We start from the raw sequence: 25463 nt of genomic DNA on the forward strand, positions 1-25463 counted from the left end.
GCTGTTTCCACTATGTGTGAATCCAGTAAGGCGGAGCACAATGTAACACTTCTTTCATGAACAGTGACTCTTATGCTGTTGCTTGGTGTGGTTGATAAGATTTCCCTGTGAGAAATAAACGTGATGTGAACGCTCTCAAATGTCCGAGTATTTTATTGAATAGACACTTAGAATAATTCAGCTGAATGGATAGAGCTCCTTCCCCACAGATGGTTCGGAGGTCTAAAAACAAGTCAAAGGTTTTACAGAGTAATATATGCTTCACACAAATGTATCACGACTATGTTGTTTGGAGCGCCTTGATATCATAATTACAACCCATGCCACAAAGCCTCAGCATCCCCAGTGTGATTCCATCCCTGGGACCCCCCCCCCCCCCCCCCCCCCCCCCCTCTCTCTCCCTCTCCGCACTGACTTTGCTTCTTTCCCGGAGTCTTTGTGCTTTTCTCTCCTCACAGGTTTCCATGCATCGTGGTTATCTGGTCTTGCCTGACACCCACTCCTACTATCATTATTGTTATTATTAGTCTCATTTCTATTACTCTTATCATTATTATACTAAACATGACATCTATCACACTTCTGTCCATCCTGATAGAGGGATCCCTCACTCTTCATCTGGCCAATACAGGCACAAATGTATAAAAAAGACTAAGTTTAGGACAAGCAGGACATAATGCAACATTTCATATCATGCAGAAGAATGAAACGAATGAATTGGAGGACAGTAAATGTGCAGAAAATGTACTGTTATGTTGTAAAAAGTAAAATGTTGAGAGAGAAAGATTTCAGGCTAGTAGAAAATGGAAGGGAGAGGCGCTGTACCCGTTTTACAGGTTACACTAAAATGTAATTTAAATTGCACATGACTAATTGACTTATTAACATTGGATGTTTACACTGCAGCATTTGACACTGTGAACCACCAGATCCTCCTCTCCACCCTCAAGGGGATGGGCGTCTCAGGCTCTGCACTCTCCCTGTTTGCATCCTACCTGACAGGTCGATCCTACCAGGTGACATGGAGGGGGGCTGTGTCGGAACCATGCTTGCTGACTACGGGTCTTCCACAAGGTTCAGTCCTGGGCCCCCTTCTCTTCTCGCTCTACACAACATCTCTGGGTTCTGTTATTCGCTCACATGACTTTTCTTACCATTGTTATGCCGATGACACCCAGCTGGTCTTGTCATTTCCTCCTGGTGACACTCAAGTGGAGGTACGCATAGCTGCATGCTTGGCTGACATCTCGAAGTGGATGACGACACACCACCTCAAGCTCAACCTCGACAAAACTGAGCTACTGTTCCTCCCGGGAAAGGGTTGCCCGCACCGAGACCTGTCCATCACCATGGACGATACCGTGGTGAGGCCAACTCGGACTGTGAGGAACCTGGGTGTGACCCTGGATGACCAACTGTCGTTCTCAGCAAACATCTCATCGGTGACATGCTCCTGTAGATTCCTGCTCTACAACATCAGGAGGATTCGCCCCTTCCTCACTGAGGAGACGGAGCAGGTGCTCATCCAGGCTCTTGTCATCTCCCGCCTGGACTACTGCAACTCTCTACTTGCCGGAGCCCCGGCGTCGGCCATCAGACCGCTGGAGCTTGTCCAGAAAGCTGCAGCTCGCCTGGTGTTCGATCGCCCCAAGTTCTCCCACACAACTTCCCTTCTCCATGCTCTACACTGGCTCCCTGTAAGAGCTCGCATCCAGTTTAAGACTCTGGTGCTAGCCTAGAGGGCAGTGAAAGGAACAGCTCCTTCCTATCTCCAGGCCATGGTCAAGCCCTACACCCCCGGCCGACCACTTTGCTCTGCTGCATCAGGGCGACTGATGCAGCAGTGACCAAAAAATAAAATGACCAAACAATTACGAGGCACTTATTCACAAGACATATCGGGCCCAAACAATTCAGTAAAAACCAACCAGCCCTTATCATCAAAAGCAAAAACAGCTTTAATAGCGGGACTCACATTACTCCTACTACTGGTTGGGTTTTCTATTTTAATTTGGTGTACGTCTGTTGAAAATTGCCGACGTCACGGTGAAGGCGGAACCACCAAGGCACCCTGGAAACAGCACAAGGCATAAATGGGGATGTGGGTTAAGAGAATCAACATGTGTCTTTGGGTTCCTGGCCCTCTGTATAGTCGTTCCTATCATCATCTACGAGGGCCATAACAGATCTTTAAAGAGGCAGGACATTGTTACAGTGAATACAACGGTGTTGCCTGAGGCAAACTCTGAAACCACGCCTGCTGACTTACCCACCGCCCCTAACTTTGCCTCAACTACACCGACCCACAAACGATCTAAAAGATCTGCAAAACCACAATTGCCTGACTTAAAGTGGACTGAGGGCCAAGATGCCAGTCTACAAATTGACCTGTGTGCAATAGTACCGTGTAAGTCCCATCAGCCGGGCTACTAAGTACCTATGTGTAACATTCCAAACATCCGCCGTTCGGACAGCGCAATATAATCACGAGAACTGGTGTGGGTCCTGGCATTATGTAATCACCACTACAGACGCAAAGGATTGGGGGTACTGTCCAAACAAGGTGTGCAGTGGAAGTAACCCCCTTAAAAAAACGGCTGACAATAATAAAAACCAAACCCCCGTCCAATTGTAAAAACGAACAAAAAAACTGCAATCCACTTATCTTTACATTAAAAAACCCCAAGTAGCCGATTCTGGCAAGTATGTCTTAGGGGCTCGCGAACCAGGAAAAGACCCAATGGGCCAACTAACCTTTACAATCTCACCAGCGACCATGGCGACACCTGGCAGGGACTCACCAGCTAAAAAGCTGCCTAAACTAACTCAGAAACAACAATTGGCTCTGGAAACAGGGTTCAGCAATTCTAATTGGTGGTTGTCTTGGCTCAGATACACAGTAAAGACACAAAACAGATCAGATTGTGTAATGTGTTCCTCAGCTCAGCCCTATATGTATACAGTGCCGGGACAACTGTATCCTCAAACAGACCCAACAGGTTTTCAGTGCATACTGGGCCTACACATGAACAAAACCGCCCCCCCCTGGTTGCTCTGTGTTCAGGGAAGCCCTTCCGGTGACTGCAAATTCAACGGCGCCCACATTTGTTCTACGGTTAAAAGACAACTATGTATGTCTAAACAGGACTGCCTCGGCCTCAAAAAATCAAAAAGGACAAATTTCAAGCTGTAACATGACCATTGACGTTTCAAACTGGACTAACATGACACAACTGTTCTGGCCTGTTGCCGACCTCTGGTGGTGGTGTGGGGAAAAGATTTTGTACTCGACTTTACCGCCAGATTGGACAGGGGTTTGCACTGTTGTAGGACTGATATTACCATCTACTGTACTCGATATTTCAACGACCGACTTGACCAAAGCATCAACACATGCAGAATCATGGCACAGATCAAAAAGAGAAGTATTTGACTTAAATGTTTACAAAGAATATAGGGCTACATCGATGTCATAGGCCAAGCAAGGAACATACCAAATGAGTTTAAATTAGTGGATGAAATTTCATCAGGCTTTGAAATAGTGCTGGGCGGTATACCGTTTCAACCGGTACGAAACGATATGAATTCACATACCGTGCATAGCCAGAACACTGCTGACAATCTTCAACAGGCGGCTAAAGACGATGACCGCTACCGAAAAACATTTGCGGTGGAGCTAATTATCTTATTTGTATTGAGATGAACCCCTAGTCATGGTCATAACTTTATAACTTTATAACAATTAACAACCCACAACTAACGCTCTTTAACAGAGCAAAACACCACAACACAACAGTGTGTGACACATAAACAATTTGTAACACTAATAATTGTACATTTATAAAATTTCACCGCCGAACTGCATGCTGGGTACAGCTCACTCGCCTGCTAGCACAACAGTCTGCTAACAGCTGGGAGAGGCTCCGTCCTCCAGTAACGTTACATTACAGAACAGCGATGCAGGATAAACATAGACAGACTGGAGATGCACCGATAGAGTTTGACACATATGCAACGCTGATTACGTGTAATATGTGTGGTATTTGTTATAAATGTACGTTGGTACGTAGAGGGTGATAAGAAGCTGTACTTGGAGGGGCTTAGGACCCAGGGGAATGTAGGTGAAGGAAACCGAAAGAGACGGAAGACACGCCACACAAACAGCTGTTCACCGCTCGTCACGATCCTGTAGAACAGATTCTCAACTGGTGGGTAGTCGTGGACCCGTTTTCAGTGGGTCGCGGGCCTTTGCCTTAAAGCAGCGGAGTTATTCACGCTCCTTTCCAGCATTTACGGCACTTGTTCAGCAGCGCAGGAAAAACACAGACCAATGTGTTGTAAATCACGTCACGTGATGCAGTTTAGCCAATCAAATAAGGGTATTCTGATACGTTTCCTTACTCCAGTGAGATGTACCCACACCGTGACACAGGGAGGAGAGACAAGAAAAGATATCATAGAGCAAATCTCATGAGAATCTATATGTGAGAATCAAATATCTGTGGTCAATTTAAACAACTTAAATTGCTAGAAAGACTGCATTCCCAAACCAGTGCTGTGAAAACATTGAGATAAAAGTGTTTCTTTTACGCACATTTGAACTTATGGTGAGGTGTATGAGTTCGAAAATAACACAGTGGCATCGCCAGAGTTATGCAAAATACCTATATACATTTTTGGTCATACCGCCCAGCACTACTTTGAATCTCTTTTTCCATGGATAACTGTGAATAAAAATGTAAACCGAATCAATCTGCTCCATTTCAACACCCAGCATGGTTAATTGCTGGGTGTTGCTGGGCGTAGGCTGCTGTGCTAAGCCTTGGACGCTGCTTCTACCTGCTGTGCTAAGCCTTGGACAGCGTCCAAGGCTAAGCCTTGTGCTGAGCTAAGCCTTGGACGCTGTCCAAGGCTAAGCCTTGTGCTGTGCTAAGCCTTGGACAGCGTCCAAGGCTTAGCACAGCAGGTAGAAGCCGACGCTCTGATGACATATCAGAATCGTATGGCTCTAGACATGATTTTGGCAGAAAGAGGAGGTGTGTGCGCTATGTTTGGTGATCAGTGCTGCACCTTCATCCCAAACAATACTGCACCAGATGGCTCCGTAACAAAGGCGCTCAGGACATTAGCCCAGGAGATGCGCGAATAGAACGGAGGCCAGCATGAGTGGACTAACTGGTTAGACAACCTACTAGGTACATGGAAAACACTTCTTCTCTCCGCGTTTATCTCATTGGTCTCTGTAATAGCAGTATTGGCTTGGTGTGGTTGTTGCTGTGTTCCCTGTATGCGTACACTTGCAGAAAGGTGCATCACCACTGCACTAACAAAAGAGGAATCAGTTCCCAGACAAATGCTTCTCACACAGGGCCAACAAATGTACAACAAACTTACACTCTGACGAAGACTATGTGGACGCTGAAGAAGGGGAGTGCTATACCCTCCAGCCGCTAGATCAGGGGTCCCCAAACTTTTTCCTGTGAGGGCCACATCACTGAACATATCGTTTGACCTAGGGCCGCCGCACGATTATGGGGGGGGGGTTGTTGAGGCTGAAGTTTCTCAAACAGAGGAGAAGAAGAGCACAGAGGAGAAGAAGCAGCCCCCCCCCTTGCTCTCTTTGTTCCATCAGCAAGCAGGGCCAGAATCAAATGGTTCAGGTTAAAATCAAAAGTATTTAATATTCTTATCAGAAGCCAAAACAAATGCAAACTGAATTACACTATCGACAGTAAAACAAACATAATATTCCATGAAATATGAGGCCCCGTCCACACCACAGGACAGAATGGTGTGTCTGTCCCATGATGCGGAGGAGGTCTGAGGATCTTCTGCAATTCGAAGATCCTTTGTCCCTGCTGAGTCTCTCAAAAGTATCATGTTACACATTTCTCAGCCAATCGATCAGCTCAGTGATTGGCCGGATTCCAATAAGCCCCTCCTGGGCCGATGACCCATTGTTCTGTTCTTCACACCTAGGCCAGACAGCTTCGTTCCAACCCCCGCTGGCAGACACCTCCTTACATTCTTGGGGCCAGTTCCTTTGTTTGATTCGCCAAACCCCCGCTTCCAGTACAGTCCTCACACCTTCCTCTTACAGTATGAAATTACCTCTGATGATGAAATGACTTCTTGGTCTAAACTCTTACAAGTAAACCCACTGTAACATATAATATCCAGCACTAGGAATGCTCTAAAACTTAAATCCCTCACAATTCCCCCCTTTCTCACTGTTCACAGTGAGAATATTAAACAGTTGTATCCATCAATGCATCATCTACTCATAACTGGTTGCCCTGTATATCTGTTTCACTAATTGTCGATCAATCTCTGCAGGAATCCACTTGAACATCTACATTAACAATTCTTGAGGCTAATACATTCAAAAGCATTTCTAACAGTTCTCGTGTAGCATTTCTAAAATAAGTACAAGCTGTGTAGGGAAAAGGATCATTCTTTACACATAGGTGTCATGATGTGTAAGCAGAATAGGTGTTACAATTGATATGGTAAAAAACAGTAGACAACACATTGTGCCTCTAAGGCCACATAGTTTTGGGTGTTTCATCGTCGTCCAACGTTGGTGAATTTGCTTTTCACCCGTGTCAATTTAGTGATACATCAAAATTATAACCTGCACTGTACAGTTACCAAAATAAAAGTATAAGATTCAATCTCCTTCCATGTCCTATCTTCTATATTCCTAAAGTCCTATGACTGAGTTAAAAGACTTGGATTTTAGCTCTAATTTAATTCAAAGGTTGCGATTTTTTATGACGTTACTAAATACAAAATGTGGATCTATCGTTAACAACAAAATCAAAAATGACAGACAAAATTCCAAAATGACAGACAAAATTCCAAAATGACATTACATACCCCCCTTTGCCACGCTATCTCTGCTGTAAACTAATTTAGCGCAACAATGGAAGCGATCATGTGGCAATTGTCTAGGCTTATTCATTCACAATTTATAATAATTGAATACCACAAGTATGGAATATTTTTGCAGGCACACTTAAGGCACAATTCTACAGGCATCAGCTGCAGAAATTCCTGTTCAGAGAAACAAAACTGTTATGCATCTCTCCATCTTTATTACTGTTGTTTATCAAGATCCTTTGTGCATCTGAAGTCAGTGTTCACAGCATTCCTCGGCCTCGTAAAAGAACACTTGTTGAATCTCCCCCTCTTACAACTCAGATTGTGTGGGAGACAGAGAAACAGAGACAACAGCGGTACTTTTCATCCAATAAACTCATTATAACCATTATAACATAACCTTTCCACTTCTCTAAGTCATACTTCCTCTAACCTTCATCTAGTTCACATAACATATGTGCTGTGCAGTGAAGTGAATCAGCCTGCATGTGACATTCCAAACATCTATACCTTAATAGTTAACGTGACTTGTCTTAACTTTCCGAATCCTTCAATTTCATTTGAATACATCTGATGTGGGTGTGAGTGTTGTTTGTCTAGTTTCTAATGTGTGTATTAAATGTACGAGTTTGTCATCTAAAGAATCTAAAGTTAACTCACCCTCTTTGTTGTATTGTGTGCATCACCATCACTAGGGGTCCACTCCGCTTGCCTGCTGCACCCCTCCCCAGTCTGATTGCTGATTGTCGATCCCTTCACCCACTCCTTGTTCATGGAGGATGAGCAGCCTCTTCTTTGATGTTCAAGCTGCCACTTTTATGGCACCCAAAGTCTTCAGTTGGTGTGCGTCAAAGTCTCTGCCCCCCCTTTCAGCTTCCTCTCATGGCCTGATACCTTATCAGCTGAGCATCCTTGCATCTGTGCTGATGAAACTTCTCTGTCCATGTCACACAATTCTCCTATGTGATGTTTTCCAGGCTCATGGATGGCGGAAAGTCTTCGGTCAGGGCTGACACTGTAGATCTTGAATGAGTCTCGTTCATCTTCTTCATCCTCGGCATGTTGAGTGGTGTCGTTCATGTTGTTTGTGGGTGAGGAGCATACGGCAGCGAAGTGGAATCCCAGATCAGGATTCACTCGACCATGTACCTCGACTAAAAACAAACAAAACAAAAACTACCCAAAGTTCAGCAGTAAATGTTTGAATACATCTTCACTAATCTGTAGTTGGCTACAATGTTGAGATCAAATTTAAAAATGACAATCCAATTCTTAGATTATCTGTGTGTGTGTGTGAGACCCCCCTTTCTGCTGCTGCGAGCATGGTGTCTCTCTCTGTGTGTGTCTCACCACTGCATTCGTCTCTCTCTCCCTCTGCTTTAAACGGTTTACAATTCTTTCTTTCCCTCTTGGACATCAATTTACTTCTATCTGCTTTACCTTTTTCTCTGCTCCAAGCACACTCAAAGTTGATCACAATTTTCCTTAGGCAAAAACTGCCTTTTCAAGGAACCCCAATTTGCTTCCCTCCCAATTATTTGTCAGTCTGATTATCAAAACATTATTATGAATATTACCAAAAATATTCTATATCCCAATTCAGTGCACTTTTAAATCCCAATTTGACTCAAAAAAACAAACAAACAAAATAAAACAAAACCAAAAATAAACAAAACCCATTTTTTATCAGAGTCAATTTTCCAAATTTCAGTATCTCACCGGATGTTTAAAAGTGTAATACCCAAAACAAGATTGAGGAAAGAAGTTTGTCTTTTCTCTGCAGTCATTCATCACTGTGGTACCACATTCCTCACATTCCAAACAGTGTTTCCTCTTTAATCAAACAGACCCCACTTTTTCACACTGCTCACAGACCATTGTCTCTCCTCACACAACATTTATCCGACGTCTTCAAACTTACACCAATTATTCCAAATATATTGTATTGACATGTCATATTACTACTTCACATTTCTTTAATGGTACCAAATCAAATGTGTTTTAAGGTTTATCACGGCAGATAATTCCTATTTTATTTTATTAAACTAGTCCAGGACGTGGCCTTCCACCACCGTACCGGATATTTTCTTAATAATCTCCTCTCATCTATTATCTCAAGGTAAACACAGGAGCAGGCCTTTAGCTCCCGGCTTCAAACAATTCATTCACACCTTACGTTTCCCTTTCTTACAACACAACTTCCAACAATGCGACAACATTTATCACAAAATACATATTGCAAAACACTTTTTTAACGCAACGTCCCCCTTGAACGCACCAAACCCGGTTGGTTTTAAAGAAAAATTATCCCCTCTCAACAACTTTTAGAGTGTTGTTTCTCCGAGCTGAGGACGGTATCACAATATAACGGCCGCCACCGCTACTGGTCCACTCGAGTCACCCAACACTTTGTTCCCGGAACAAACCGACCCGGTCGGATTTGAAAGAAAATCAAAACACTGTTTAACGCGCCGTGAACGCAGCCCTTCTTGAAGGTACCAAACCCGGTTGGTTTTAAAATAAACTAAATAAGACAACAAACAAACCACTGCGCAGTCAAATATCACACACAAATACTTGTATTCAGCTTGCAACTGTGCTTCATACAGTATTCCAGTCACCACAAATTTCAAATAAATTCACCTTACCGGCTTGTGTTCCTCCTCATGTCCAGCATTCAGAAGACATCAATCGTGGGACACTTTCGCCTAAGTTTCCTAGTCTACCTATGCAGATTTCTATTAAAACGGCTCTGCTGACCTTTAGGTCGTGCGCACTTCGAAAGTGTCCACCGATCCACGCCTCCTCAGCCTTCTCAGAGTCTTAACTATCACGTCGGGGTCACCAAATTGTTGAGGCTGAAGTTTCTCAAACAGAGGAGAAGAAGAGCACAGAGGAGAAGAAGCAGCCCCCCCCTTGCTCTCTTTGTTCCATCAGCAAGCAGGGCCAGAATCAAATGGTTCAGGTTTAAATCAAAAGTATTTAATATTCTTATCAGAAGCCAAAACAAATGCAAACTGAATTACACTATCGACAGTAAAACAAACATAATATTCCATGAAATATGAGGCCCCGTCCACACCACAGGACAGAATGGTGTGTCTGTCCCATGATGCGGAGGAGGTCTGAGGATCTTCTGCAATTCGAAGATCCTTTGTCCCTGCTGAGTCTCTCAAAAGTATCATGTTACACATTTCTCAGCCAATCGATCAGCTCAGTGATTGGCCGGATTCCAATAAGCCCCTCCTGGGCCGATGACCCATTGTTCTGTTCTTCACCCCTAGGCTAGACAGCTTCGTTCCAACCCCCGCTGGCAGACACCTCCTTACATTCTTGGGGCCAGTTCCTTTGTTTGATTCGCCAAACCCCCGCTTCCAGTACAGTCCTCACACCTTCCTCTTACAGTATGAAATTACCTCTGATGATGAAATGACTTCTTGGTCTAAACTCTTACAAGTAAACCCACTGTAACATATAATATCCAGCACTAGGAATGCTCTAAAACTTAAATCCCTCACAGGTGCTACTCGCAGGTGAGCGACTGTTGCATTGTGCGAGCGGATCGGGGCGGAACACCGCCGTGCGCGATACAGAGAGCAGGGGACTTGAAAACGCGCGACCATGTAGTGACAGACATGACATGCCGGCGTGTAAATAAATTAAGCACAAGTACTCGTCCTTCAAGCTCCCGTCTCTGCTCTTCTACTTCTTCTACTCTTCTACTTCTACAGGGTGCGCGCATGACAGCTCTCATCTCGTTCGCCCCCTGGTGGTTGGCTGATTCAGGAAGCGTTTGATTTGATATGTAGCAGAGCACGTATTTTAAACGTCAATATCGCAGACGATCATGCTCATTTACTCGTGGCAGCCAAAATCGTGATCGCAATTAAAATTCGATTAATTGTGCAGACTGAAAAAAAAATCATAATGCGTCTCTGGTATTGTTCAGGGGGCCGGACCAAATGTGGAGGCGGGCCGCATCCGGCCCGCGGGCCGTAGTTTGGGGACCACGGCGCTAGATTATCAAGATGTTGCTGCCCCAACTGATGAATAAATACAAATGTGCTAACTGTTTAAACATTTCCACATGTGTCAAAAATAATTGTACTATGTGCTCCTTTGCTCTGTTTACACGCTTACATTGCAGATGACCTACTGATATAGCAATTTAGAATGCACACTGTTAAACAGTGTGAAAAGAGGGATTGTAGAAATATGCTAACAATATATAGAGGCATTGAACTTATAAGAATTATGTATGTGCTCAATTGCAATCGTGTTGCGTGGTCATTGAGCAAAGGTTTCAAGCGCTCCGGGAGAGTCACTTTTGCGCTCCCCGTACAAAGAAGAAGCTCTGACTCACAGGTGGTTTAGCTTAAAACTTCTAACTAGTTGTGTTATGAAACGGATAAGTCCGTTGGATATTGTGTAGCAACAAATGGGTGCAGGACCGACACCTTGAGAATTCCCTCAGCAGGCAGAACTCCCACAGCAGGAAGACTCCCACACACACACACAGGGGCCTCTACCCTGGCGTGTGTGTGCGTGCGACGATGATACATCCCTGTGCAGGACGAGGTCAGATCCTCATCGGAAAGGATAAAGAAACAGGGAAATGTTAGAACAGGGCACTGAGAGGAGGGATACGTATACCGAGCCCTGACTTTGTGTCTGTTGCCAGGGATACTTAATCAATTCTGGTGTTCTGTGAAACCATAGATCTATGCATTATATGTTCTGATGCTTGACTTATTACATTGCTAATACTTATAGATCGTCTGTCATCTGTTGTTCATCAAAGTAATTCCAATTCAAACGATCCTTCTGGAGGTGTAGTCTGTTGGAGTCAGATTCTACAGTGGGCTCTTGCCCGAGGTGGAATCCCCAACACATCCTCAGCCTGTTAGGTCTGATTTAGCAGGTGTCACAAAGTTACACAGTCAGACGCTTTGTATCACATGCAAATAAGATTTGAAAAAGACACGACTTGTATAAAGACAATAGTAAACAAACTCACAAATGTGTATTTTAAAGACGAGCACATGAAGTAGATGAGGCCATTTGGTTCCGTTTGTTTGTTTGTTTCCAGGATATCTAAAAAACAACAGACTTTGATGACATTTGGTGAAAAGTGAGGTCATGATGGGAACACATTTTCTATGAGATAGCACCACCATGTGGCCATTTATAAAGTACTTTATATTTTCTATGTAAACTCCTGAAACATGAGGTCTAAAATCAAACGGGATTCTTTGGTAAATAATGATTCTGCCCAAACAGAGTTTCTGTCATTTTATATGGTGAATTTTGTCCAGCATTTTGGGTACCACTTTTTGATGAGTCATCCTTAATAAGCATTCATGAGTCACTTACTTTTTCTTTAAGGGGCAACACTATAGGTGAATGAGGTGGAAAAGAAGAGCTAATAGAAATGAGGCATTATCTTATTAAATATGTGCTAAATTTCCAGAACAGGTATCTGAATTCTGGTTGAAGCCAGGCTCAAAATTATTGTTTCATTTTGTTGACATATTAGAGTCAAGGTCTTTTTTTACAAAGGGTATTTGAGATTTAAACTTGTATCACTTTTTATATCAGAAAATACCACCAACAGTCATAAAAAAAAACAATGTTGGCTCTGTTTGTAGGAGTAGAATGTTCTATAAATTAGGCTATGGATGATATATGAACAAACCCCCCCTCTGTCAAAACCTTCAGATTTCTGACTCACGTTCTGAGATTCTTTTTTGTTGAAAAAACAACCTTTGGAGATATGTTCGTGAAATTCAATACATTTGAAGACAATAGAGGTGAAAAGGGAAAAAAGATATCACTAATAGATGTCACCATGAAAGCTCCCCAGTTTGTTTTCACGTCAAAGAAAGACAGGGGCAAAACAATATTAATATGAATTATGTGTTTACATTTATAATTGCAGTTGACTGACAATTTTTGCTGATGGCATATAAGAAATTGAGAAACTCAAGACCCTCTACTAGTGACTTAACATTTCTAACATCAGACATGATGACTTTTTTATAATGAGAGAAACACAAGAAGCTACCATATAGTTCATATTAACCCTCCACAAAGGGTGACTTATAGAAAGATTAAAAGTAAGCAAAGGTGTCTGCTGGCAAACTAAAATAAAAAATATGATTTAAAGAAAAAACTTTGAGGAGAAATTATAATTCAAAGTTACACAAACTCAACTTTAATAATAATGCATCTGTTTCATGGATTCATGTGGACACAAACAAGACTGATCTGATGACTGCACACAATGATGGAATGGAATGAATAATCAGTGCAAAGTCTTACAGGTACACAGCAACAGAGCAAATTATTTAGGGAGCTTGGTTGGTCTCTGCTTTCAGATCTCCATTAACTTGCTTGGGGAGAAGCTGTCGGTGGGGAACAGAGATAGGGAGGGGCGTTCTCAGTTTGGAGGAGGAGCAGGAGTTGGTGGTGAATGTGGAGGAGGAATAAGCATCTCTGGAACACGGCTCTGGTCGTAAAAGGAATTGACCTGGTGGCCCCGATCAGCTCCTGGTAGATCTGGACGCGTGAAGTCCAACAGAGTCGAGAGAAAACCACAAAGAACACGTGTTGTATTAAAACACCATGCATCACCAAATCTACATTAAAAACTAAATAGAAAAATAAGTATTTAAATTCAGAACATATAACTAGACTTTGTAACATTTGAGGTCGTTCCTTTCATTAAGAATTTCCACTTAAGATATTATTCAAAATATGTCCAATTACTCAGATAAATAAAATTCCTTCTTTCACTTAATGACTTCTGCAGGCATGATCATTTCATAGATTCAAAAAGCATATACATATATTGCTTGACACGGAGACACCAATCCATCATACTGCTATACATCAGCCTGATCAACATTACCTTGAGTTCAGACTAGTGGGAGGAAGAAGAGCTCTCTCTGGTCGATGGAGTTCAGCATCACAGTCAGTCAGCGAATGGAAATACTTCTGAGACACCTGTCAGAATGTGAACAGAAAGACTTTACTTCATCAGTCCAGGGATGGGATTCATTCACAGCTATGTTTCATCTTGACCTGAGCTGAGGACAGATTCTCCCGAGCTAGTTCTCCAGCTGTGTAAAGCCTGTGTCGAAAACTGTTAATGTACTCAATCAAGTTTTTAGGAGGCTCTGCTTCTTTCCAGTTACCAGACAATCTAAGGGACCGCGTACAGTGTGCGCAAACACCAGTTAGTTTGGGCTGAACCCAGTGCTCTCTTGTGATACCTCTCTAGCTGCAAGCATTAACCAGGACACACCGTCTTCAGGCTCTACCCAACGCAATGCAGAAAGCGTGCAGGAGGGACTTTAAAGCATGAAGGCAAATCAATGTCAAAATCCACGAGCACAAATGAGATCTACAATACTACACTACATCTCAGAGGGAAATATTTGTCTGACAGATTTTGTTAACGTTTCAGACTGTAGAGGCTCTAACAAAGTATGTTCAGAGCGTTTTGCAAATAAATTGGAGTCAAGTTGCAGAGCTCGATTTAAATTCACTCCATCATTCTATTACATACAATTTGGGTTTTATGTTCAAACCTCAAAGAAACAACTCAAAGAAACTCTTTGATCTTCATCGATTAAAACATAATGTGATCATATTTTATCATACGGTTGTGTTTACAGAAGTTAACAGATATAATGTAGTTGTTTATAATATGAGCACAAATGTTGACCCGGTCAAGGATCTGGAGCCAAGGTTAGGAACCACTGTTTGTATATTAAATGTTTGCCAAGTGCTTTACAAATCACTGGGTTTGTAAATATATATTTATGTGGAAATGTGCGAATATCTGCATTGTATCCTATCCTTTGTTATTTTTATGTGTCCCTGTGACAGGGTTAGGGTTAGACTTTGCTGATATGTGTTATATAAATAAGCATTCATATTAGTGTAAAGAAAACAATATTATTGGGAGTGTAACATAGAAAGTATTGGACTACTCAGTCTTGTATTTGTTGCGGGGCTACTGCTCCAGTCCAGCAGGTGTCGGTAATGTGCCCGTTAGCCAGCCTGCGAACCAGAAGAACAAACCTCATTTCCGGGATAAACAAGGACATGTGTGTTAAATAACTATCCTTGTTAATGTCGTTTTCTGTCTCTATCCTTTAACTCCGTTGGCTCAGTCACTTCTTAAGAAACACATGAATAGGCCTACTATTAGAAGTGTTATTTGAACAGACACCGTTAGTTAACGTCCCTCGACTTTACTTATGGCGGCCTCGGTTCATGTCTCCAAAGTCCGGTCTTTGTACAAGAGGATTCTGGTCCTGCATCGGTTCCTGCCGATAGACTTAAGAGCCCTCGGGGACCAGTATGTGAAAGACGAGTTCAGAAGACACAAAGGTGCTGCAGCTGAAGACACGAAGGGCTTCATGACAGAGTGGGAGGTAAAACCATCGCATCTCATACGGAACCAACCGAACCCCATTCACCCATCTCTCCGTTTAAAACAGGGTTCCGTGGTTGCTGCTGGGGGACCCTTATAGACCTCACTCACAACATGTCCTCCGTCTTACAATTCATCTAAACTTCCCTATTCCAACAGAATGTACAGCTTCATTAGGTCTGAACTCATATATAATCATATATAAAGATATGTGGACTGAGCTATTAAAGTGCTGCTTTGTTGATTTATCCCGAATTAACCAAAATAATAACCAACTTACTAGAACTCAAACTGAATTCAGTTTGTCCCTGTATACCTGTATTTGGTGACGTTGCAGATTGCATAGTTATTTCCAGGAAATGTCATCTAAATTCACAGGGTATTATGGACTTGTAAAATAAAGCTGTTGAGAATAGTTCTGAAATGTTCTGGTGGAGAAATAATGAATGAAATCTTATTTTTAGCCTAAAAGTGGTCATATTGAGTCTGGCAAACCTTGAATCATCCTATAGTACCCACCGTGAGGCATCAGTTGTAGAATGTCAAAAAACCAGATTTCCCTGTAAAATGACTACGGACATGACCCGTCTGCACCCAAGGTCCTCTTTGACTTGACCTGTCCTCAGTCATGTTGTCTCTGCTGGCCGATGCATTGCCGAGTGATGTCAGTCCGTCACCACATGATGGCAGAGCAGTGTCAGGAACCAGGGGGCGAACATGGAGGGACTGTTGGAGGTGATAGTAGACTGAATATTTATGGTTGGCTCATAGTTGTAACTCACACCGTCACAATGTAAATATTGTAAGTGTTGAGCACGTGTTGTTGTTGGACCCAGGGGACTTTATCATTTGGAATCATAAGACTGTCAGTGAAGGTCTGAGGGAAAGTTAAACTCTGTTTTTCACACTGAGAGCCCACCCCGGTATGAAATGATATATATATTATTATATAAAATGTATTCCATACACCATCTGATCATGTTGGCCAATCTATCCGATTATGGGAACAGGGAAATGTTGAGCTTGAAGGTTCATTATTGTTGGGAATGGTAGCTTGACAAAACAAATCTTAGTACGAGGCCCTTTGATTTGGAATTTTTCAGTCTCATTAGAATATCATGATTTGATTGATTGAAGTATTGTATTCACATTCAATACTCATTTCATAATTGACTAATATATTAAAATAAGTTGTATAACAAACATGTGAAAAATGATCTTGTATCAGCAGATATGCATCTTCTTCACCGGTATACCTGTGGTCTAGTCCAGCAGTGTGTGTTGTTGTTCTCGTCCTCATCCACGAATCATCCATGAAGGAGGAAAGGAAATCATTCTGGATTCAACTTTTAGGACCTAATGATTTAAATCAGGGCTAGTCAGTACTGGGAAGTTGATTCACCTCACAAAAACTAATCCCTAGAGTTATAGAAGTCTCTAAGTCGATGGGAAAAAGTCTTTTTTGGGGTGCCATGACATCATGTGACGGACCCTAAATTGTAATTGCACCATTTGGAATTTAGCACAAAAATATCCATTTTCATTTTATTATTTTCACTGCATATGATTTTATTTTAGTATATTAATTAATGCAGGCCTAATCTGATGCTAAAGTCTGGGAGAAACCTCAGTGGAGTTGGAGCACAGTGACTGAATACCAGCCTCATACCTGATTCATGTGCTGATGGGGGATCAGTATATCTGCAATTCGTCCTCTAGTTCCCTAAATAATCATGAGAGTGCGCCAGGTCCTTTTTTATGTCACTACGGGGGAGAGCTAATGTTTTCTCGCACAATTACGCACTGCTGGGGGATGGTAAATCACCCATCTGCTGCCAATTTATCTAATGAAGTAGATGGTGATTGCAGATGGATTCCTGAGAGCTCCTTTTGTCATTGCCATAGCTGTGAAGCCACCGGGGAGGAAGTCACTTTCATTATGCCTCACTATAGCAGTATGCATTGTTTTCAAACCCAGAGGCCATTTGCATTGGTTCCAATTAGGGGACGAGTGGCTTTTGTCATATTTACACTCTTCTTTGGCTGTATGTCAAATAGAAACATTTCTAGGCAAAACTTAGTTTGAGTAATTGAGTAATTGAATAATTGGCCACGATAATTTGGTGAGAAAAACACGTGAGCTGCACTGTTGGCCCCATGTGGACACACAAAGACCAGAACATGATGCTGACATCGCCCTAGCCAATGATGACTTCTGGATTTCATCTTCACTTCACTACCACTGTTTGTACGTAAGCGTAATGAACTGGCAGTCAAGCGATAGATGAATCAAGAAAATAAATAATAATGTTTTAAACACAGAAAATACTTCCACCCCGTCGCATCCGTCCGTCCCCCGCCTTCCACCGCCTTCCACCGCCTTCTTTTTCAGAAATAGCGGTTGGGTTCAACAGCTGCTGTGGTTCTCTCCTGATGCTGTATTCCATTTCATTTTTTAAAATCCAAAGCTTGCATTGAAGTTCTCAGATGAGTCTTTGAATGTCTGTGGCGGTGTCATGCTAGACTGCCCCATCATTAAAGGAGCGCGCGGGAGAAAAAACGCAGTGAAAGTCATTTTTGAAAGGCTAAACGCAAAAATGGATTGAATCCGAATATCTTGTTCGATAAAAACAAAATTTAAAAAGGAAGATACATTTAGATTTGAAAAATATATAGTTAAGATGAAAACAAATTTTGGAAATGATTTCCAAACTGACGGATTACATTTCGCATTTGATTTAGAATTGCATTCCATTCATATTCATTTGTAGATATACATGTGAGGTACTGTGCCAAAGCCTTTAAGCTAAGCCAGGTTCACCCTGCTGGACTTCAGATCACACTACACACTTTGCTGACTTGTCATTCGTAAACGGCAAATGGACTTGTATTTTTACAGCGCCCTCTTCCGACCCCTCAAAGCTTCTGTACTCTACATGTCAACATTTACCTATTAACATGCACATTCACACTCCGACGGCACAGTGCGGTGGAATTACCGTTCAGGTTTCCACATGTCTTTATTATTCCCCTATGTAAATCAGTCACTGCGATATGTGTTGTGTGTATTCATGCAAACATCCAACACCCATAGGTGCAACAACACTATCGTGGGTCCTTGTTCCAAACACAACACAGCCGACCCTTCCGCCAACTTTCCCCTCAAACCGTGTCCTGCGCTCCCTTTGGCTGTGGCTCCCTGACAGATCCAGATTTAGCATGCTAGATATCTCTAACCGCATTAAATAGCAGCTAATAACCACCAGAGCTCATTCACTCTTCTGTCATTGTCAAGTCCAGAGGCCAGGACATTAGATTTGTTTAATTTAGATGCAAATAAAATAATTTCATTTAGCAGGATGCCCATTAGCTTCAAAAAAACCAAAGGCTTTTCTTCGTGGGGTCCGATCACACACCGTATTAGTAAACAACACACATGTAATTCCCACATGCCTTTCCCATTTGCACCAATTGCTGTATTTGATAGCTGTTGAGAACACACCACATTGTGTTATGTAATGAGTATAGCAGAGCCCGAATAACACAAACTCTCCCCTGACTGTCTCCCTAGTCCTGTTCTCCTCTCCGTCCATTCTGTCAAAAGGAGGTGAATCTCCTCTGTATCTCGACTTCCTCAGAAAAATACAGACGAGTCGGAACAGACGCGGAGCAAGACTCAAAATGAGATTACAAGCACTGAGTATTCAGCGTGTAATCCATTTATTTCAGAGGCACCCATGGGAGTTCTCTGCTAGTAATAAATCTGCTCCGTTGGGCCAAACAAGCGTTCCCCAAAGAGACGGAGAGAAATGTGTTTGTAGGAAGCAAAGGAAAAAATGAGGGAGTGTTGTAAAGAGGAAATGAAGAGATGTTGACATGATTGCAGAAAAACACCTGCTGTGATAGTTTGACTTACTGTGTTCTATTTTTTTCATTTGTGTTCTTTGGTTAGGGGTGCCTGCCAGGTCTCTTTAGGTTGCTCAGGCAGTTTTTGTTTCATTTGTAGTTTTCCTTTTTTTAATGCTTTTATCAAATCTAATAAGGATAGCACACCGATCTAATGTACACCGTACACATTGATACCCAACCGAACAACAACACAAAACCAAAATATTCCTATCTTTCACAAAAACACCCCAAATACCGAAGTTCACAAAAAAAAATATTCCCACTCTGGGTTTTCTTTTACACTGTTTTTAGTCCCTTGGTCCAGCCTCGTTCTCATGAATGGGGGAAGTCAAATTTTACATTACAGTCATTAAGCAGACGCTTTTATCCAAAGTGACTTACAATTCAGATTCTATCACATTTCTACACCGTAGGTACAGCTACAGGAGCAATTTTGGGGTTAAGTGTCTTGCTCAAGGACACATCAACACGCAACTAGTGGAGCCTGAGCTTGAACCGCCGAATTTCTGATTGAAGGACGGCCCTGCTATACACTTCGCCACTATTAGTCGCACTAATAGCTGAATCCAGAGTTAGTTTCAACTCTGGATTCAGCTATTTTACAACTTGTTGGACCTAATGATTGAGATAATTACTATTCAAGTGTTGTTGATGGTGATTCACATCAAAAAGAGTCATCTGCTGAGTTAAAGGCGTCTGTTTTCAAATTGAAGTCTATGGGAAAAAGTACTTTTGGGCCCCATGGCATCAAGTGACGGACCCGCTAATTCCACCGTTCAGCAACTTTGTACATCTTTTCCTTGGGGCATGGTATACATTTAGTATACCTTTGGTTGCTAGCGTAGCATATACGTGCTAACGCTTGGTAATGATGTGCTGACGGACTACCAATGTTAGGACCGGCTGAGTGATACAAGTAAACATGAAACATTGGTGCTTAGCTGACTGTTGGAGGGGAGCCGCCACCAGGAATGTTTTTGATGGAAACCAAGCCTCACATTGATTTCCATTAGCGGGCCCAATTTAAACATAATCGTTGGCGCCGGCACGTGAGTGTATTGATCAGGCTGCTGATTAAACAATTATGAGCACATCGGGCCCTGCGCAACGAGGGGACTGAAGTGTGGGTGAGATGTATTTCTGCAACCTCTGTTTAAGCTTTACATATCAATAGAAAAAAAGCTAAATTGTAGGTCGAAACGTGGGGTGACGATAGCGCCTACCTGTTGTGTCGAGACCACGGATAGCACTGTTCATGTCTCTGTGCAGAGTGCTGAAGGTGGGGATTGACAGGGTTCTTAGACTTAAATGAGTTCAAACCAAAGGAAAGAATGACCCTTTAAAACAAACACTGGCCTGACATGACTGTGAGTGTGACGACTGCATGACTCAGGTGACATTCCCAGAAAAGACTTTTTAGGATTCATCAGATTTGCTTTTAATAAAACCAAAGTGATGATGTTACCAGACCCCTGCTAATGTATCCATTCATTTACTCAGCTAGACTTTCCCAGTTAAGGCCTTGAATGATACAGTCATAAAGTACGAGCATGAGTGTGTCAAACTGTTGGCGCGTTCCTTTAAGCTGCCTCGGGGAGGATATTTCCTCTTTGGCAAATGTTCAACATAATTACATTATGTGCAGGAAGAAGCCTCTCAGATGAACGGCTTCTTATCGCTCAGCAGTGAATGTGTTCTGAACGCCCAAGCTGCTCTCTGGAGGGGCAAACATCAGACATTCACTGTGTGCTCTCTGTTCAAACGACAGACAGCTATTCAGAAGTGAAAGAGATGGAGGCGGGCCGCGGTCCTGCTCGGGATGATTCATACGCAGCGCCGACAGCTTTGGCTCGTCGCACACAGGCTCACACCGGAAGGAGAGGAGATCTATGTGTACAGATCGGCCACAAGCGATGTCAACGCTGTAAATTAGAGAACATAACCTTGAGTTTACTATATATTAATAAACATGAATCTTTTTCCCTTTCAAGGAGGACTAATTGTGATGGACTAGGGGAGAATTAGAAATGTGCTGTTATTTCTTGCTGGGGGATCTATGACACTGTCACTATCAGAGCTCTGCCACCGCTGTCACTGAGCCACACCAGTCAGTCAACCATCACTTTGCTTTTATTCTAAGAACATCTGTCTGATCTTAGAGAGATCACTTTAGTTAGAGGTTTAGTGTAAAGCCAGACATTATGGGGTCCTGTACTTTTCGAGTAATAATTGTGGTCACATTTTTATACTTTTGGCTCTGGTTATTTTAATGTTTATGTTTTCAAGATAAGGAATATGCTTGAATTTTGAATATACTGCCTCAGAAATGCTTGGTATCCAAAATAATCTGGTGTTTCACCTACACAATCACTCACGTAAACCATTGCATCATATCATGATCACAACATGCAATCAAAGTTAATAGGAGCTATTCATCAATTCATGATCAATGCATGGAAACATAACCCAAGCTAAAGTGGAATTGATGTCAAAAACGCACCGGTTAATGGAGTTGTGCCATTTATCTGAGCTGTCATCTCTACAGAGCTGCTCCATAAGGAAAGGACGCAATATGTTGAAAATGTTAAAAGTACTCACGTGATGACGTGTCATGTATGGCTGAAGTTTTCCTTCTCTTGTCAACAAATGCCATAAAAAGACCAAAACCAACAATGTGATAGTCAGTCTGTCAACACTTCAGACTTCCCTAACCGGCCTGTCCCACTCAAGTCCATTGGTCCATCGTTCAGTTTCAACAAATGCTCAGTAATATAAACTTTACACAAATAAGAGTTTTGGGGACTACTTCCAGCAGCGGATTAATCTACATTTGGTACTCTAGTACAGGGTTTCTGAAACCTTTTGTCTGGGGACCCACTTGTTTTAGAAATGACGAACCATCGCAACCCAACTCTCAGTAGGCCTCATCTATGAATCATGAGAAGAGTGACCCTCCTGTGGGTCCCGACCCAGGCTTTGGGAATGACTGCTTGAGGCAGCAGGACGATGTATATGGGACTGAGTCAAAATAAGCTAGCGTTTGTGTGGCACAGAGGAATACGATAGCCAGGCTTTGCATACACATAAGACCTGTTGGGAGAAGAGCTACATTTTTGGGGGCACATGGGCTTTGTTTCCTAAAAAAACTATCACAGAGTTGTCCTTAAACCCTTGTGCATCATTTTAAAAAGATGTTCTTAGAGGCCAAAAATGTACCCCTTTTGAAACTGCTGTAAAAATACTTTTAATTATTAATAATTTCCATTTTCACCGAGTTAAATCTTTTAAACAACTTCAGCTCTCATCATAGCTACCAAATACATGAATGTTTGTTTACATAATGCCTGTTTGTTTTTTTTATAAAAATAAAAATCACAGTCTGGGAAATATCAATGATTATCAACGCCATTGCCCCTAGTGGAAACCAGGAGAATAGCATTTAGGACAAAATTTAGGAGAAATTTAGGAGAAAATGGCTTAATGTGGTGAAAATAGTACAACTAGATTGAAAGCCTGATATATGAACCCCATCATTGACTACCAGTAGAGTACAGAATTCATTTTAAAACTGTATTTGTTTTTAAGTGTCTAAATGGCACCGCCCCAGTCTATCTGTCTGACCTGCTGCAGCCCTATAAATTACATGACATTACAGTCATTTAGCGACTTACAATAAGTGTATATTCAACACAAGTATTGAAGATAACTACTAGTCACCAGAAGTCATGAGTGCATCTCCTTTTTTAAACAAGCATCTAAGAGCATAACCCAGAGCAAGAGTACAGAAACAAACTAATATGAATACAACAAGTGTGAAGTGGAAGGCTCAAGGAAGTACTTCTTGAAGAGACCTCGCCCTCTAAGGTCTCTCGACCAACAGCTTTTATTTGTTCCTAGAACAGAATGCCGACCCGGGCCGACCGGTCCTTCTCTGTTGCTGCTCCTAAGCTCTAGAACAACCTGCCCCTTCATGTTAGGTTGTCATCCATCTCTCCAATGTTTAAAAGCCATTTAAAAACCTATTTCTTTTCCCTGGCCTATCACCTTTGATCTTAACTCTGCATTTTTGTGTGATTCGTGTCAGTTTGTCTTGATTTTAACGTCACTTACTTTTATTAATCCAGTCTTTTCGATTGAATGACTGCTTATCTATGTGCAGCACTTTGGGCAACCTTTGTTGTATTCTAAAATGTGCTATACGAATACATTTTGATTGATTGATTGATATAGTAGAATGCATAATATTATACTGCAATGGCCATAAGATAAAGAAAAATAATAATTGGGGTTTCAATTGGGACATTTTTGTCCTTAAGGGTCCAAGTCTCAGTATTTCGTCTGCACAGTTTATTATAGACTTATTATATGAGCTACGGTTGAAATATGTTTGTATGTTTAAAAACTCCCACTTACCATTTAGACCAACACGGAAGACCAGGTGCTAAACACTGCTGCTATTCCTCTCCCCCCTTCCGCAGAACTACAAGGCCACCCTGCAGACTCAGGTACTGGAGTCAGCGGGGGAACGAAACAGCTCGGTCAAGTTCGGAGCCAACCTGTCGGAGGGGAAACTCGGCAGCTTCCAGGAAGACCAGATAGGCCAACTGTACGAACTCATGCTGGAGTCCACCAAATCCACCAGACAGTTTGACATCCAGGAGGACAACAAGTGAAGCAGCAGGCCACAGAAACGGCCCCGGGACAGCAACAAAACAAAAACCAGATGGTTCTATGATGGATTCAGATCATTAATATATTACCTCTGAATGCTTCAGATGAGAAGTGGTACTCAAAGAGTAGAGGCATTTAAGAGTATTTGATTATATTAAAGTGCTGTGTAATGCTCCGTCTTCCTGTGCTTGTCTGTAAAAGCAGTGCCTCGAGCTCCTCCACGGGTGCATTAAGGTGGCACTAATTAGTTTCCTTTGTCATTTTTTTTTTTACATGAATATAAATGTGTTTGTTTCTCGTGAAAGAAAGGCACCGAGACGCGAATGCACCCAGAGCTCACATAAGCGATGCTTCTTTCAGCCTCAGTGCCGTTGTTGGGGTGAAGCCCTCGTTATCCATGTGGAAATATGAGCACATGAATCTATGAGCTGTGTGTTGAGGGGGGGGTGTTAGCGCTGTGATAAAAGCCAACTCATGGTAGCTGACGCACCGAGTTCAGACATCACAATGATACAATGAGTCTTTGTCCTACATCTGTTCCAAATATAAGGCTGCTCTGAACCTTCTTCTCTCTTCTCATAGACACTGTTTTGGTTGTCAAGTCAGATATCTGGAGAAGAACTCATGTTTGATATTTAGAAAGGCCTGACCATTTATTGGTCTCTCACTTAACTTCACATTTTGAACCCCCACATCTTTTATAATGCTCTCTTACAGCCAGGCGGCAACCTCTGCTTCTGACAAGTGAAGCCAGTTTAGAAGTTTCTCTCTGGATGCAAAAAGAAGTCTGGTCCTATAGAAGTCTATGAGAAAATGACTCTACTTCTCTCTTGATTTATTACCTCAGTAAACATGAGTTTATGGTCTCAATCTCTAGTTTCTTCTTCAATACAGCATGATGTTCATTTAGTAAATGATGGTCCATTTAGAGTCAAACAGACCATAAAGCAGAGTATGCTTTAGGGCGGGGCTACACAGTGATTGACAGGTCTCTACCAGAGCTATATACGGCGTCTCTACGTCACTACTCCTCAGTCCAAATATGGTCCATTACATAAAATTGAATTCCAGAAGTGTTACGCACACCTTCAGTATTGAATAGGACCACAAGTCTGCTGTGACCTTTGATCAGTAGCTTGCAAAAAGCCAAGATGGCGACGGCCAAAAACACAAAACTTCAAACCGTCACATCATGACGAATACGTCCACTTCTTTTAAACAGTCTAAGCCATGGATGCTGGATGTCAGTCGGTGGGGGGGGGGGGGCTGGGAGAAAGTCTATGTAATGACGTCATATCTTAAATTCTGCTAAATCACGTTCATGCTTTTATGCTTCTTTTTGAAGGGCCAGAATAATTTATATTTATTAGTTATTAACATTTATTTAACACTTCGGATCGGGGTTCTTCCCAGAGAAAGGTTGAAGGTTTTTGACTTAAAACTATGCAATCATATTTTATCTTTATTATAACTACATATAACGGTAGTTGAATAATTATTTTATTTACACATATCGCTATATATATATATATGTAAATTACAGTGGCCTCCTTGTCAC

At 42.1% G+C, this 25463-nt stretch overlaps 1 protein-coding gene across 1 annotated transcript; it reads left to right on the plus strand.

Moving 5' to 3' along the window:
• The first annotated feature begins 14974 nt into the window (after positions 1-14974).
• Positions 14975-24077, plus strand: sdhaf3 (succinate dehydrogenase complex assembly factor 3). Its single transcript, XM_079175490.1, has 2 exons — positions 14975-15326; positions 23713-24077. The coding sequence occupies exons 1-2, from the start codon at positions 15150-15152 to the stop codon at positions 23905-23907; spliced, it is 372 nt and encodes a 123-aa protein (XP_079031616.1). The 5' UTR covers positions 14975-15149; the 3' UTR covers positions 23908-24077.
• The last annotated feature ends 1386 nt before the right edge of the window (positions 24078-25463 follow it).

This window comes from Pholis gunnellus (assembly GCF_910591455.1).
Source record: "Pholis gunnellus genome assembly, chromosome: 16".
In the NCBI taxonomy this organism is placed as follows: domain Eukaryota; kingdom Metazoa; phylum Chordata; class Actinopteri; order Perciformes; family Pholidae; genus Pholis; species Pholis gunnellus.